General features: G+C 40.0%; 1 protein-coding gene and 1 long non-coding RNA gene across 5 annotated transcripts in view; one reads left to right on the forward strand and one right to left on the reverse strand.

Annotated features, from left to right (window-relative positions):
• The window catches only part of LOC131383078 (uncharacterized), an 18,490-nt gene extending 9,305 nt beyond the window's left edge, over positions 1 to 9,185 (reverse strand). Inside the window, exons 1-2 of the long non-coding RNA XR_009212821.1 lie at positions 9,090 to 9,185; positions 7,934 to 7,986 (exon numbers count right to left, since the gene is read on the reverse strand). This is a non-coding gene — a long non-coding RNA (uncharacterized LOC131383078). The remainder of the gene's footprint in view (positions 1 to 7,933; positions 7,987 to 9,089) is intronic.
• Positions 1 to 16,278, forward strand: part of VCL (vinculin) — a 127,480-nt gene that overhangs the window by 28,278 nt on the left and 82,924 nt on the right. For 2 of the 4 annotated variants that reach the window (XM_032140518.2, XM_032140524.2), the window contains exon 2: positions 15,386 to 15,456. In XM_032140518.2, the coding sequence (XP_031996409.1) occupies positions 15,386 to 15,456 (71 nt within the window). Of the gene's footprint in view, positions 1 to 6,071; positions 6,082 to 10,239; positions 10,256 to 15,385; positions 15,457 to 16,278 lie in introns of those variants that run through there. The other 2 variants (XM_058436395.1, XM_058436394.1) reach the window with 2 other exon arrangements.

The raw sequence follows: 16,278 nt of genomic DNA on the forward strand, positions 1-16,278 counted from the left end.
AAATAAATAAATAAAGTTTATGGATGTGTTGAAGAAAGAATGAAGATAAAAGAATGTTTTCCTGAGTGAATTATATAGGAATTTGAAAGAATTGAGGAGCTAAAGAGCATGTGTGCACAGATATGAAAATGATGAAATTAAATTTTCATTTCATCTTAAATCTTCATCATTTTACTTCAGTTGGCACTTAATTTCTGAGCATATGCTATGTGCCAGTTACCATGTGTCATGGCTATGAGGGAAAAAAACAGTCGCAGACCCTTAGTCACAAATTTGCAAAAGGATTTGCATTGTACTTGAAGCATCTACTAGAGATTATATTCAGATCATCCAATGATGTTTTCCTCTTCATCAGTATTTATGAATATGTAAAGGTTACTTAATTATAACTAGTGGGAATAAGACTGAGGTTTTTTTTGTTTGTTTTTGTTTTTTAAGACAGGATCTCCCCCTGTTGCCCAGGCCAGAGTGCAGTGGTGCAATCATAGCTTACTACAGCCTCGATCTCCTCGGCTCAAGTGATTCTCCTGCGTCACCCTCCCAAGTAGCTAGGACTACAGACAAGAGCCACCACACCCAGTTAATTTTTTATTTTTTTTACTTTTTGTAGAGACAGGGTCTTGCTATGTTGCCCAGGCTGGTCTCAAACTCCTGGCTTCAAGTGATCTTCCAGCCTTGGCTTCCCAAAATGCTGGAATTATAGGTGTGAGCCACTGCTCCACAGCCTTAAGTAATCTGTTTTTTTTTTTTTTTTTTGAGACAGAGTTTCACTCTTGTCACCCAGGCTGGAGTTCAATGGCACGATCTCGGCTCACTGCAACCTCTGCCTCCCAGGTTCAAGCAATTCTCCTGCCTCAGCCTCCCAAGTAGCTGGGATTACAAGCATCCGCCACCATGCCCAACTAGTTTTTGTATTTTTGGTAGAGACGGGGTTTTACCACGTTGGCCAGGCTGGTCTCGAACTCCTGACCTCAGGTGATCCACTCACCTCGGCCTCCCAAAGTGCTGGGATTACGGGCGTGAGCTACCACGCCTGGCAAGTAATCTTTTTAATAACGAAGAACACTGGAAAAACTAGAGGAGATTATTAGTAAAAAGTGTTCGTTTTATTTTCCCATAATTGTTGCTTGATTTCCTGTCACTAGTCAGAACTAAAAGATGGGAGATGTGGGACCTTTGAGTTCTGTTATGTAGCATTTGCTTATGTATGTTTGCAACCAAAATGGAAACTTTAGGCTGGGCACAGTGGCTCATGCCTATAATCCCAGCATTTTGGGAGGCCTCTGGAGCAGTTGGGACTACAGCCAGGTGCCACCACGCCCAGCTGATTTTTGTATTTTGAGTAGAGATGGGGTTTCACCATGTTGGCTAGGCTGGTCTCAAACTCTTGGCCTCAAGTGATCCACCCACTTCGGCCTCCCAAAGTGCTGGGATAACAGGCGTGCCTCCATACAGAAGAATGTTTTTTTTTTTTTTTTTTTTTTTTTTTTTTTTTTTTTGAGACAGGGTCTCGCTCTATCACCCAGGCTGGAGTGCAGTGGCGTGATCTCGGCTCACTGCAAGCTCCGCCTCCTGGGTTCATGCCATTCTCCTGCCTCAGCCTCCGGAGTAGCTGGGACTACAGGCGCCCGCCATCACTCCCGGTTAATTTTTTGTATTTTTAGTAGAGATGGGGTTTCACCGTGTTAGCCAGGATGGTCTTGATCTCCTGACCTCGTGATCCCCCTGCCTCAGCCTCCCAAAGTGCTGGGATTACAGGCGTGAGCCACCGCGCCCGGCCAGAAGAATCTTGAGTTGAGGGGGAGGATGATCTTGAGTTGAGGGGGAGGATGAAGTGTTTGCACATTGGAAGCTTAGTCATGGTATCTTCATAAATGGGGATCTGGTGAGCAAGGCTGCTCTGCTAACATTTATGTAGCCTTAACTGACAGACTGAGTCTCATATTGGGTTAGAATAAACAGCTGCTGCCAAGGAAGCTTAACATTGGTACTAAGGAAACTATGTGGCATCAGATAAGCTTGCTTGACATCAGAACTTGCCACTGACATGGTTCATCTGCTGCGTAGCCTATGTGATTGTGTTCTCATTGATGCACATTTAAATTAATATTTTGGGCAATTGGTTAAAATTTTGACCTTTAGGCCCTAGAGGTTTCTCATGACTTTATAGTTTATGAAGAATATTGTTGATGCATTTTAGAATTTAATCTGTTCTTTTCTGATTATGAAGGCAATACATAGTTGATTTAAAAAAAAAACTGGAAAAAGTATAGAAAAGGATTAAGAAGAAAATAAAAATCACCTGAAATTCTACTTCCCATGGTATGTTTGCTTCCAGTTATTTTTTCAGTGTGGATATATGTTTGGGAGAGAGTGGGATGTTTCCTTATTAGTGAAATAGCTGAGGCTTCAGTAAAATTTCACTTAACACTCATGATATTGAGATGTTCACCTAATGCACTGTGCTAATTAAGGTTGTTTGTTTAATCGGGTGGTACAAATTCTGATGCCTTAGGAGCCAAATAGGCAATGAGCGAATCAGGCCAGTAATAAGCACTGGGGAGTGATGGCAACTGGTTAACTGGAAAATGCCGGCCCTAACTGAAGAAGTTACTACCATCTTCAACTTACTGTTGTCACATGGAAACAGGGGCTAATGTTACCAAATCTTCCTAATTGTCAAGAAAGTCCCAGAAGTCTGTTTCTTTTTAATGTGAAATTTCTCATGTTAAAAAATACTGTACAGGTCAAATAAAATAGTCTGTGTGTTGCACTTGGCCCATACACTGGCATTTTTTGTCACTCCTGACATAAATGCTTCTCAATCTTTCTCATAGCTCTCACAAGAAGAGCACATTTATTAAAGAAAACATTAGGAGAGGAGTTTATGCATAAGGAGTTTCTGAGAATGGCTTCAGGAACTTTTCCCTCTGAGAGGGTTGCTTAGTATAGAAATGATAAACTCAATTACAGGAATCAGGTGGTGACATAAATTGAGTAAAATGAATTGGGATTAAGATTATGAGTGTGGACATGGTGCAAATGCCCTGTTTGGGACATTTGGGTTCCAGTAATGTTTTTCCTTGATGGAGTGCGGATCCAAATTGCTGCCAGACCTTCTAAGATTTATTTAAGAGATGTCAGAAATTTGGATCTTTGTGAAATTTCTTGATTTTTAACTCATTTATGCATAGTGTTTCATTATTGGAATGCTAAGCTTGTGGGAGTTATTTATATCCTCCTGCTCAAGGTCATCGCCAAGGTCTGATTTTTCACACAAGAAATTTGCAACCTCTGGCATAAATGGGTTAAAAATACTGTGTGGACCAAACAAAAACCATCCTCGCCCCAAATTCTACACAAAGTCCACTAATTTGCAGCTCTTGGCCTAGATCACTGTTTCCTACATATGTCCTAGAAATCCCAATTCCATCATATATTAATAGGTGCTAAGAAATAAGGAATTCTTGGTCAAATGAATTTGGAAAATGGTGGATTAAAGAAAACTGAACACATTTCCTGACTGAAGGTTATCATAGATCCTCGATTATGCTAATGTGCCTTGTAAATTCCTAAGAAGATATAGCCCATTACCCCACAGTTACAGTTAGGTCTCCACCTCCACTTGCTTCCCCCACTACCCCCCTTGTCTAGGGTAAGAGTGGCCTTCCTCCTGGTAAAGGTTAGTCTCTGTATCTCTCTCCAGATTCTTACCCTGTCTCTTCAGGGATCTGACTTCAGAAGAAATCTATTTCCTGCCTCTTTTCCTGTAGCCTATCAGTATGCTTGGTTTTCTCCAGTTTAAAAAAAATGACAATCTTTTCTTATACCATACACAAAAATTGACTCCAAATGGATCACAGACCTAAATATAAGAGTTAAAACTATAAAATTCTTAGAATAAAACATGTGAGTAAATCTTCATGACCTCAGGTTAGATGAAGACTTCTTAGGTGTTACACCAAAAGCACAAGTAGCAAAAGACAAAACAAAACAACAGGGAAAAAGCACAAGCAACCAAAATCACACGCAACAAAAGAAGACAAGCTGGGCTGCAATCCTAGCACTTTGGGAGGCCCTGCGGGCAGATTACTTGAGCCCAGAAGTTTGAGATCAGCCTGGCCACCATGGTGAAACCCTGTCTCTACAAAAAATACTAAAAATTAGCCAGGTGTGGCCTGGTGCGGTGGCTCATGCCTGTAATCCCAGCACTTTGGGAGGCCGAGGCGGGCGGATCACCTGTGGTCAGGAGTTCCAGACCAGCCTGACCAACGTGGAGAAACCCAGTCTCTACTAAAAATACAAAATTAGCCAGGCGTGGTGGTGCGTGCCTGTAATCCCAGCTACTTGGGAGGCTGAGGCAGGAGAATCACTTGAACCTGGGAGGCAGAGGTTGCAGTGAACCGAGATCACGCCATTGCACTCCAACCTGTGCAACAAGAGCGAAACTCCATCTCAAAAAAAAAAAAAAAAAAAAAGCCGGGTGTGGTTGTATACACCTGTACTTCCAGCTACTCAGGGGGCTGAGGTGGGAGGATCACCTGAGCCTGAAGAGGGAGAGGCTGTAGTGAGCGGTGATATGCCACTGTACTCTAGTCTGGGCAACAGAGACTGTGTTTCAGAAAAAAAAAAAAAAAGACAAGCTATATTTTAGTCTTAAATTGGCCTTTGTCAAAATTAAAAGCTTGTGCTGCAAAGGACGCTATCAAGAAAGGGAAAGACAACCCACAGACTGGGAAAAATATTTGCAAAAGATAAATAACTCAAAATATTGGCAAGGGGCCAGGCACAGTGGCTCATGCATATAATCCCAGCACTTTGGGAGGCCGAAGCAGGCAGATTACCTGAGGTCATGAGTTCGAGACCAGCCTGGCCAACATGATGAAACCCCGTCTCTACCAAAAAAATACGAAAATTAGCGAGGTGTGGTGGCTCGTGCCTGTAGTCCCAGCTACTTGGGAGGCTGAAGCAGGAGAATCGCTTGAACCTGGGAGGTGGAGGTTGCAGTGAGCCCAGATTGCACCACTGCACTCCAGCCTGGGTAACAGAGTAAAGCTCGGTCTTAAAAAAAAAAAAAAAAAAAAAAAAAATTGGCAAGGGATCTGAATAGACATTTCTCAAAAGTAGATCTATAAATGGTCAATAAACACATAAAAAGATGCTCAACATCATTAGCCATCAGGTCAAAACCACAATGAGATACTGCTTCACTAGGAGGGCTGTAATTAAAAAGATAATAAGTGTTGCCAGGGATGTTGAGAAGTTGGAACCCTCTCATGTAGCTGCTGTGAATGTTAAATGGTTTAGCCTCTTTGGAAAATAGTCTAGCATTTCCTCAAATGGTTAAACACAGAGATACCATATGACCCAGCAATTGAATACCTAGGTTTATAACCAAGAGAAATGAAAACATGTTCATACAAAACCTTGTACACTAATGTTTATAGCAGCATTATTCATAATAGCCCAAAAATGAAAACAACTCAGGTGCCCATCAACTGATGAATGGACAGACAAAATGTGGTGTAACCATACAATGAAATATGATTTGGCAATAAAAAGAAATGAAGTACTGATACATAGCACACACGAAAGAAGCTAGTCACTAAAGAGCACATCTTATGTGATTCTATTTATATCAGATATTTAGAATAAGTAAATCTGTAGCGAAAAAGTAGGTTAGTGTTTACCTTAGATTAGGTGGTGGTGAGGAAGGGTTAGGGCTAAATGGGGGTGGTGTTGACTGCTAGTAGTTACTAGGTCTCTTTCTGGAGTGATGAAAATGTTCACAAATCAATTGTGATGGTTGCACAAGTCTGTGAATATCTTAATGACACCATTAACCTCTCTGTGGCAGTTGACACTATTGACTGTTCTTGAAATTCTTCTGGCTTTTATGACACAGTTCTATTGATCCCCCTGCCCCTATCTCTGACATTTTCTTTCCAGCTCTTTTCACCAGCTTGTTCTTCCACCAGCTGCTTATCTGTTGGTGGCGCTGGGTCGTGATTTCATTCATTATCCATGGCTTTTAGAACGTCTGATTTGCCTGTTACTTGTGAATCAATTTCTCTAGTCCAGGTAAGTGAACTGAGGAACCATCTTTTCAGTTGCTTATTGGACAACTCCCTCTGAATATCCCAGTGCTAATTACTTTCCCTCTCAGACCTGGTTTTCTTCCTATGTTACCAATTGACCCAGTCACTTGAGCCAGGGGCTGGGAGCCATCCTAGATTTCTCTCTCACCCTCCACATGGAGTGTCATGTAGCTGCCTTTTTTATACCTGCCCTCTCATCTCCATTCACACTGCTGCTGCTTCTGCTACAGTTAATCTGTAGTTTATCTTTCACTAAGACTGTAAGCTCCATGAGATCTGGGGCCATGTGTGTTTTCTTCATTACTGTCTGTAATGCTTGGTACATTGCATGTTATGTAAGTAATATTTGTTGATTGAATAAATGAATTCACAAATGAACTTGTCTTCCTAGTTTTCTTCGCTCTGATCCCTTCTTGGTACTGAATTTTTCTGTTTGAAATGCAGACCTAACAATGTCTTTTACTTAGAATAATTAAATAATTCCCCATTGCTTAGAGGATAAGTCTATTGCATTGCGTACAAGGCCCTCCATGATGTGGCCCCTTTCTGCTTTTCCAATTTCCTGTCCTCTCCACACCTCCTCTCTACCCAGTACCCCGTTTTCCAGCTATGTTTCCTGAACTGGCCATGATTTCTCATATCTTGCTCTGTTAACTAGAAAGCCCTCCTTTTTACCTTGAATCCCATTACTTCTGGAGAACTCTTATTCTGCCTTCCTAGAGTTTCTCTTCCTCTGCGAAACTTCCTGTACCTCACCTATGCAGAGCGGAAACTTGGATGTAACTCTACTAGAGCATGCATTCCACTGCATTGCATTATTTGTTAAAGCATTTGTCTATGAACAACAAGGACTGAGTCTCACTTTTGTATCCCCATCACACAGTGACAGACACAGTGCCTCCCACATGGGAAGTACTCATTAAGTGCTTGGTTAAATGAATAAGTTGGAAATCAGAGTAGATTAGAGAGTTTTAGTTTTTCTGGATGTGGCCTCTTAAACACTGAACTCTGGCTGGCCATCTGTGAATGATGTACAAAGGATATCAGTGAGGGGTGGATGGATCACAAGTCCATCACCACCCCAGAAAAACAATCAAAATACATTATTATTATCCTTGTATGACTGAGGCCTGGTACCGGACACAGCTGCAATCAGAATGGTTGTTCAGTATAATGGATTGATCAGGCTAACTGTTATGCCATAAGACATTGATTTGAGCCACAGTAAGTACAGGCAAATGGGTACACATTCTTAAGTCTGGTCACAATCAGTTGGTCACAACCTATTGTCTGAATACATTAAGAACATCTTCCTACCACTTTTTTAATGTAATGCTCTTTAGTTATGACTTACATTGTACAAATCAGTAACACAAGTCTTCTCAGCTTTGTTTTGTCTTTCTGTTTTCTTGTACTTAGTCTAGCTAAGGGAGACATCTACATTAACATATTTTTTAGTCTAGGTAGTGACTTGAACCAGCCAACCCTTTTTTTTTTCTTTTTTCTTTTTTTGCTGGAAAGAAACCAGATCTCTCTACATTACTACACCAAATCCAGTAGATTGTGACGAAAGGAGTAATAATAACAGCAGAAGACAAAAGGCCTCTCACATAGAATTTTGAACTAAAGTCACGTATTGAACAAAGGATATTTAAATTAACTACTGAACAAAGTAAGAGCTCTTCAAAAGAAACAGAGCTTCCTGCCAAGCCCCCTAAAAATACCCCCAGGCATCTTATTCATTCACTACCATTATTTCAGTTTATATCTAAAGATGTTTTATTTCTTATCTCATTCTCTTCCCACCACCTAGTGGACACATAGTTGGCACTTACTGCTTGTTTATTGAATTGAATGGAATCGAGCCCCAAGAGTTAAAGGCTATTCTCTGAAGAAGAAAATAAAAGAGAAATAATTTTGTCAGTGAATAGAACTAACAAGTCTGAGTTTCTCTCAGCAATGGAATAAAGTTAGGAAGGGATAACACGTACAATTGGCTCTCTGTATCTGTGGGTTCCACACTTGTGCATTTAGCCAACTGTGGATTGAAAATATTCAGAAAACAAGGATAGTTGCATCTGTGTTGAACATGTACAGATTTTTTTCCTTATCTTTATTCCCTAAACAATACAGTATAACAACTATTTACATAGCATTTATATTATATTAGGTATTATAAATAATCCAGAGATAATTTAAAGTATGTGGGAGGATGTGTGTAAGCTATATTCAAATACTATGCTGTTTTATATAAGAGACAAGCATCTGTGGGTTTTGGTATTTGAAGGGTTCATGGAACCAGTTCTCCATAGATACCAAGAGACGTGACTATATTTATTATAAAGTTAGATTACTCCAAAAGGGTTGTTTTTAAATACTGACCCAGAGAAACCTAATTAGACTATAACTAAGATCTGTTTGTTCTTTTCTCTGTTTTTGTTTTTTGATTTTTTTTAGACTGAGTTTTGCTTTTGTCGCCCAGGCTGGAGTGCCATGGCACGATCTCGGCTCACTGCAACCTCCGCCTCCCAGGTTCAAGTGATTCTCCTGTCTCAGCCTCCCGAGTAGCTGGGATTACAAGTGCCCACCATCACGCCCAGCCAATTTTTGTATATTTAGTAGAGACGGGGTTTCACCGTGTTGGCCAGCCTGGTCTCAAACTTCTGATCTCAGGTGATCTGCCCGCCTCAGCCTCCCAAAATGCTGGATTACAGGCGTGAGCCACAGTGCCCAGCGCTCTGTTTTTTGTTTTTTGTTTGTTTTTTTAACCCTTTAATCCACAGGGCTTTTTTCAGAAGGAATAAGATTTATTTTAAGGCATTAAAAAAATCAGGCATCAGACAGATGTGGTGGCATGCACCCGTATTCCTAGCTACTTGGGAGGCTGAGGTGGGAGGATTCCTCGACCCCAGCAGTTTGAGTCCAGCCAGGGCAATATAGCAAGACCCCATCTTAAAAAAAAGTAAAAAAGAAGCATTTGTTGATTCTTACCTGTTTGCAAAGTTGTAGTCTACATTGGGAATCATATTTCTCCATACTAAGTTGACCTTGAAGAATAACATTTTCCCACCAGCTATGAAGATTCCTGTTAGTTAACAAAAGACATTTTGTGAATTAATCCCTTTCTTGTTTGTTCTTTTTTTTTTTTCTTTTTTCTTGAGACGGAGTCTCGCCCTTTCGCCCAGGCTGGAGTGCAGTGGCCCGATCTCGGCTCACTGCAAGCTCTGCCTCCCGGGTTTGCACCATTGTCCTGCCTCAGCCTCCCAAGTAGCTGGGACTACAGGTGCCCGCCGCCACGCCCGGCTAATTTTTTGTATTTTTAGTCGAGACGGGGTTTCACCGTGTTAGCCAGGATGGTCTCAATTTCCTGACCTTGTGATCCACCCACTTCGGCCTCCCAAAGTGCTGGGATTACAGGCGTGACCCACCATGCCTGGCTGTTCTACTCTATTTTTATTTGGAAAAGATGGGTGCTATGGAAATTTTCTCTTTTGATGGTGACAGGAGAGTACAGGAAAATGCATTTTCTGTCATCAATGGGTTAATGGCTTAAAAATAAAAGATTTGTCTTTGGTTCTCCTAGACAGGCTTTGCCAGTTGTTCTCAAACAGGACATACCTTTCTGCTTCTGTAGATCTTTAGAAACTGGTTCTTTGGAAGTTCTCGACTTGTTACTTTGGTGACAGAACACTGAATTGTAAAGATCTAGAACAGAGGATGACAATCTTTGAATAAATGGGCAGGTCAAGGTAACATAATCCTCTCTGCCTTCACTTAGCATACAAAGTCCAGAACTAACTGAGCTTTCCTTTCTAGCCTCATTTCCTCTGCTGAAGCCATACCAGCCTGTCTTTCTAGTCCTGGTCTCCGTGTACTCGCATATCTGACTGAACCTTCTTTGCCTGTGCTCTTCTCTTTGGTTGGGCTGTCTGATTCTTCTCTACTGGGCAGCTTCTCCTTTCCAGGCCTGGCTCCTTTTTTCTAAAAGACCACATAGCAAAGGAATAAATGAAGGTTAATCTAGTAGCTGTGTGAAGAATGAATTGGAAGAGTCTGGAGCAAGAAGACCAGTTTTAGGAGACAGTGAAGGTCTCATGGATCTGTGCTGCCTGCTATGGTAGCCACTAGCCGCAGGTGGCAATTAAAATGAAATAAAGGTAAAAATTCAGTTCTTCAGTTATACTGGCCACATTTCTTTGTTTCTTTTTCTTTTTCTTTTTTTTTTTTGAGATGGAGTCTCGCTCTGTCGCCTAGGCTGGAGTGCAGTGGTGGGATCTCGGCTCACTGCAAACTCCGCCTCCCAGGTTCAAGCAATTCTCCTGCCTCAGCCTCCGGAGTAGCTGGGATTACAGGTGCTTGCCACACCCCCGGCTAATTTTTGTATTTTTAGTAGAGACGGGGTTTCGCCATGTTGGCCAGGGTGGTCTCAAATTCCTGATGTCAGGTGATCCACCCGCCTCAGCCTCCCAAAGTGCTGGGATTACAGGCATGAGCCATTGCACCCGGCCTATGCTGGGAACATTTCAAGTGGTCAATACTCACAGGTGGCTAATGGGTACTGTATTGGGCGGCACAGATTAAATAGAATATTTCCATCATAACAGAAAATTATTTGGACAGCATTGCCAAAAATCAATTCCCCAAGAAAAAATGGCATTCATTCTACATAGTCATGTTTTATGTGTTGTACCTTAAAAACAGTGCCATTCATTGTCCCTAATCTAATTCTAGCCAGAGTATATTGAGCAATCATGGATACTATTGCTTCAAGTATGAATGCAGCTTAGAATAACAAAATCACATTTAGTGTTTATCACTTAAGTATTCAAAAATAGCATTTAAATAAATGCCCTTGAATATATTTTTATCCATTTATCTTTCCTTACCTACTCCTACTCTTACAAAGAGGCATTGGTTAATTACATGCCATTCAGTTTTTAGTAATTACCTCTACTGGGGTCAGAATATTTGCTATTTGTAAAACTGTTTTAATGTTTTTGCCTGGTGTAGCCATGATTGCTTTATCTTTGGATGATAACTGTTTGGCATATATCAGCCTTCTAGCATTGCTACCTTTGAAGGCTTTTTATTTCTTGATTTAGAAGTGATTTTTAAAAAATTTTTTCCTTTTTTTGAGATGGTGTTTTGCTCTTGTCGCCCAGGCTGGAGTACAGTGGTGTGATCTTGGCTCACTGCAACCTCCGCCTCCCAGGTTCAAGTGATTCTCTTGCCTCAGTCTCCAGAGTAGCTGGGATTATAGGCATCTGCCACCACGCCCAGCTAAGTTTTGTATTTTTGGTAGAGACAGGGTTTCGCCATGTTGGCCAGGCTTGTCGCGAACTCCTGACCTCAGGTGATCTGCTCTCCTTGGCCTCCCAAAGTGCTGGGATTTATAGGCATGAGCCACCATGCCCGGCCACGTGGTTTTATTTCTTTACCTGTCTAGTCTTCATCCCCCACCCCACCCCACCTAGTCCAAGAGCAAGTCCTAATAATATTTCTTCCGTAAAAAGGTAACACAATTTTATTCTTTTCTCCATTTCTATTGTCACTACTTAAGTAGTGAAACCTTAAGTCACTACTATCACTCTCCCGGCTGACTGCAGTAGTCTCCCTGCAATCATCTAGGAGAGTGATACTGGTTACCCTACTTTCCCCTCACCACCTAAAAATAGGCAAAATGACCTTTTAAAAAGAAAATCAGGCCAGGCCTGGTGGCTCATGACTGTAATCCCAGCAGTTAGGGAGGCCAAGGCAGGAGGATCGCTTGAGCGTGGGAGTTTGAGACCAGCCTGGGAAACACAATGAGACCCCATCTCTACAAAATAAAAAAAAAAAAAAAATTAGCTAGACGTGGTGTCTCATGCCTGGAGTCCTAGCTGCTCTGGATGGAGGATCACTTGAGCCCCGAATCACTTGAGCTATGAATGCGCCACTGCACTCAAGTCTGGGATATGGGGCCAGATCATGTCTCTTAAAAAAAAAAAAAAAAGAAAAAGTCAGATTAATCTCTTGTTTAGAACTTCTGCCTCCTATTGTACTGATAAAGGATTCCAAATATTTCAAGCTGGCCTAAAAGGCTCTTTATGATCTGGCCCTTGCCTTCTTACCCAACCTCATCACCACGCCATACTTCCCTCCCTTCCTGAGCTTCAGCCACTCTGGCCTCTTTCCAGTTCCTAAAATACACCCAATCTTTTCCTGCGTTAGGGCCTTTTTCTGGCTGCTCCCCCTAGATTGTTCTTGCCTAGCTCTTTCATGAGTGGCTCCTTCTTAGTTTCAAAGTCTCAGCTCCAATGTTGCTTCTTTGTCTACTCTTTCCAAAGTAGGCTCCTTTGTTTCCAGCCTGCACTCTTTATTGTAGCATCATTCTTACCATTATCTGGAATCATACTTGTTTATTTACTTGACTCTCTGTCTCTCCCTGCTAGACTATAAGTTCCATGAAGGCAGGAAACTTTTTTTTATTCTCTACTCCATCTCTACTACCTAAACTGTACCTGGCTCATGTTGTTGTGCTAAAAACAATGTTTAATAACACTGAATAACTTACTGTTTTCTAAAGGAGATATAAGAGGAACTCACCTAGTTCTCCCTCCCACCCTTGCTTTCTGTGTCTGTGTCCCTCCTTCCCCCCACATATGTAAAAGGAATCTCTCTGTGTCTTACATGTGAATATCTTTCTAGGCCCTTTATACTGAATGTGAACCAGTGACTTTGTAGCTGAACTTCATCTTGTACTTCATGAAATCATGGCCATAGCTTTTTGAATGGTTAGTTTCAGTTTGGAAAACATAGTGAACAATACATCTGGAAATATTCTGTCATGTTTTGAGCTGAGAAACTCTAGAGAACCAGCTGCTGATTTAAAAGCCTTTTATTATGATACAGACAGTCTATTGTCTACAGAAGCATGGCTATTACACAGTGGTAGATACGTGTTGCTTTTTCTAGCTATTAACTTGAGAGAAAAAAACTTGTATTCATAATTTATGCATGACTTATATTCCCTGAGAATAGTTTATTGTGTTATTTTCTTTAGCTGATTTACTGTGCATTTAGAGATTTTTTGAGACAGGGTCTTGCCCTGTTGTCCAGGCTGGAGTGCAGTGGTGTAAAACACTGCTTACCACAGCCTTGACCTCCTGGGCTTAAGTGATCCTCTCACCTCAGCCTCCCAAGCAGCTGGGACCACAGGTGTGAGCCACCACACCCGACTAATTTTGTGTAGAGACAAGGTCTCACTATGTTGCCCAGGCTGGTCTCAAACTCCTGGTTTCAAGTAATTCTCTCACCTTGGTCTCCCAAAGTGCTGGGAATGATAAGTGTGCACCACTATGCCAGCCAGGATTTTTCTTACTCCATTTTTTTTTTTCCTTTAAACTCAATCAAAAGTTAAATGGTTAAAAAGTAGGACTGACATATTTTCCATTCTGGGCTTTTTTAATTTCACAGATTTCTACATTAAATTATGGTTTATAAATACGATTTAGTACTCTTAGGTTGCTTTATATTGTTAAAATGGGTGAATTTCACCATTTACTATATTAAAGTTTGCTCTTATACTTTATAATACATGAATATAGTGGAAGAAAAATTGACATTCAAGACCTGCCTAGAGATAATTTTGAAAAAAGTGAATATGTGTATGATTAGTGGTATAATACATACATAATTTGGTAGTGTGACATTTAATATTTTGATAATTTAAAAAATTTCTGACCATTACTATTTGGAAGATCTATATAAAATGACAGATAATTATGTACTGAGATTATTAGGTAGGAAATAATTACAACTAAATAACTTAGGCTAGGAGTGGTGGCTCATGCCTGTAATCCCAGCAATTTGGGAGGCCAAGGTGGGTGGATCACTTGAGGTCAGGAGTTCGAGACCAGCCTGGCCAACATGGTGAAACCCCATCTCTACCAAAAATCCAAAAAAAAAAAAAAAGATTAGCTGGGTGTGGTGGCACATACCTGTAGTCCCAGCTACTTGGGAGGCTGAGGCATGAGAATCACTTGAACCTGGGAGGCCAAGGTTTCAGTGAGCCAAGACTGCGTCTCTGCACTTCAGCCTGGGCGACAGAGTGAGACTCTATTTCAAAAGCACAAACAAAAAATAACAAAACAACTTACAGTAACATTTTTGTGTTTTTAAATTATAAAAATTACTTTAAAATTTACATTTCAGGAAATTAGAAAATAGGAAACGCAGATACAAATTCATTCAATTTCCTAAGCATTAGTACAACCACTAGAATATTTTAAAAATATTCTTTCAGTGTTGTTGCTTTATTTATACATGTGGATTTTTTTTTTTCGGTGTTGTACTCATAATGTACTTGTTATTTATATTTCTTCTTTTAAGTGAAATATAATGTCATAAACATTTTCCTATAATGCTGTTTTTATAACCATTGTTTTAATGGCCCACATAATACTCAACCTAACAATATATCTTAATTTACTTAACTATTCCTGTTTGTTGGAGGAGTTATTTATGAAGTGTTTTAGCTTTTATACTGTCATCATAGTGAATACTTTTGTGAATATTGTTTTATTATCACATTTGGTATTACTGCTTATAAGGTATATTCTCATAAGTGGAATTCCTAGGTATGACTTTTTTTATGTCTCCTAACAAATTCTAGCAAGTGATTTTCCAAAGAGAATATGTCAGTTTATATCACCACCTGCAGGGTGTAAAACTACCCATTCCATTGTTGCATTCAGCATTATATATTCTTTCTTTTTAACTTGCACTGTAATTAGGAAAAATATCATGTCGTTTTAATTTCAGTTTTTTTGATTACTAGTGAAGTTGCATATTTTCATGTTTGGTTTCTAGTGTCAGAATCATAATAGCTTCAGATATTTTTCCCAGTTCCAATAACTTCATTTTTTTCTATATAGATATTTTTGTCTGTCTAACTTGATTCATGTACTTCATGTAACATTTTAGAGATGTGGCAGAGTTTTTTGGCTAAATACACACACTTATATTCTCAATGATGAATTTCTCCTATTATGCTCAGTAATGCTTTCAAATTAGTTAGTCTAAAGAAGGAGTAATACAACATTCTGTTTGCATTCCATAATGTTATTCTAGTATATTGCGAAGGCATATTATGTGAGTAATCCTAAAAAATTTTTTAAATCCAGAAATCTCCCTTAAATCTAGAAACTTTAATGATAGATTATGTTTATGTTTCAAATATGCTTAAGTAATAGTTTTTTAAAGTCTGAGAATTTATATTTGAATTATGATTTTTTTTCCTCTTGTAGGTTGGAAAAGAGACTGTTCAAACCACTGAGGATCAGATTTTGAAGAGAGATATGCCACCAGCATTTATTAAGTGAGTAATTAAAAATTCTTCTTTTGCTAAGCAGAATAATACTCTTGTTAGGAAGAAAAAGTAGCTGATTTCAGTAACAACTTTTTTTTTGGTATAAAACTTTTGTTTACAATTGAAATTTCAACTTTTTTGTCTTCTAACTTTTTTTTAAAAAAGCTGTTCATTTTAGTCTTTGATATTAGGCATTTTTGACATAATTTTTTTTTTTTTTTTTTTTGAGACGGAGTTTCACCCTCGTCACCCAGTTTGGAGTGCAATGGTGCGATGTCTGCTCACTGCAACCTCTGCCTCTTGGGTTTAAATGATTTGCCTGTCTCAGCCTCCAGAATAGCTTGGATTATAGGTGCGTGCCACCATCCCTGGCTAATTTTTGTATTTTTAGTAGAGATGGGGTTTCACCATGTTGGCCAAGCTGGTCTTGAACTTCTGACCTCAGGTGATCCACCCACCTTGGCCTCCCAAAGTGCTGGGATTACAGGTGTGAGCCACTGTACCTGGGCGATTTTTGATGTAATAATTTTTAATAAGACCATGACTTTTGAGTTTTTCTTTCCAAAATGAAAAGTATTCAGAGACCCACTGTGACTATAGCATGCATGAATCTGCATTGTATACTAGGCACCTTTGCTGGAGATAAGGGAATAATGGTAGATATAAACTTTAAAAAATTATTGTTTTGTCCGGGCATGGTGGCTCATGCCTGTAATCCCAGCACTTTGGGAGGCTGAGGCGAGTGGATCACCTGAGGTTGGGAGATCGAGACCATCCTGGCTAACATGGTGAAACCCTGTCTCTACTAAAAATATAAAAAAAAATTAGCCA

This window comes from Hylobates moloch, unplaced genomic scaffold (genome assembly GCF_009828535.3).
Source record: "Hylobates moloch isolate HMO894 unplaced genomic scaffold, HMol_V3 SCAFFOLD_3, whole genome shotgun sequence".
Classification (NCBI taxonomy): Eukaryota; Metazoa; Chordata; class Mammalia; order Primates; family Hylobatidae; genus Hylobates; species Hylobates moloch.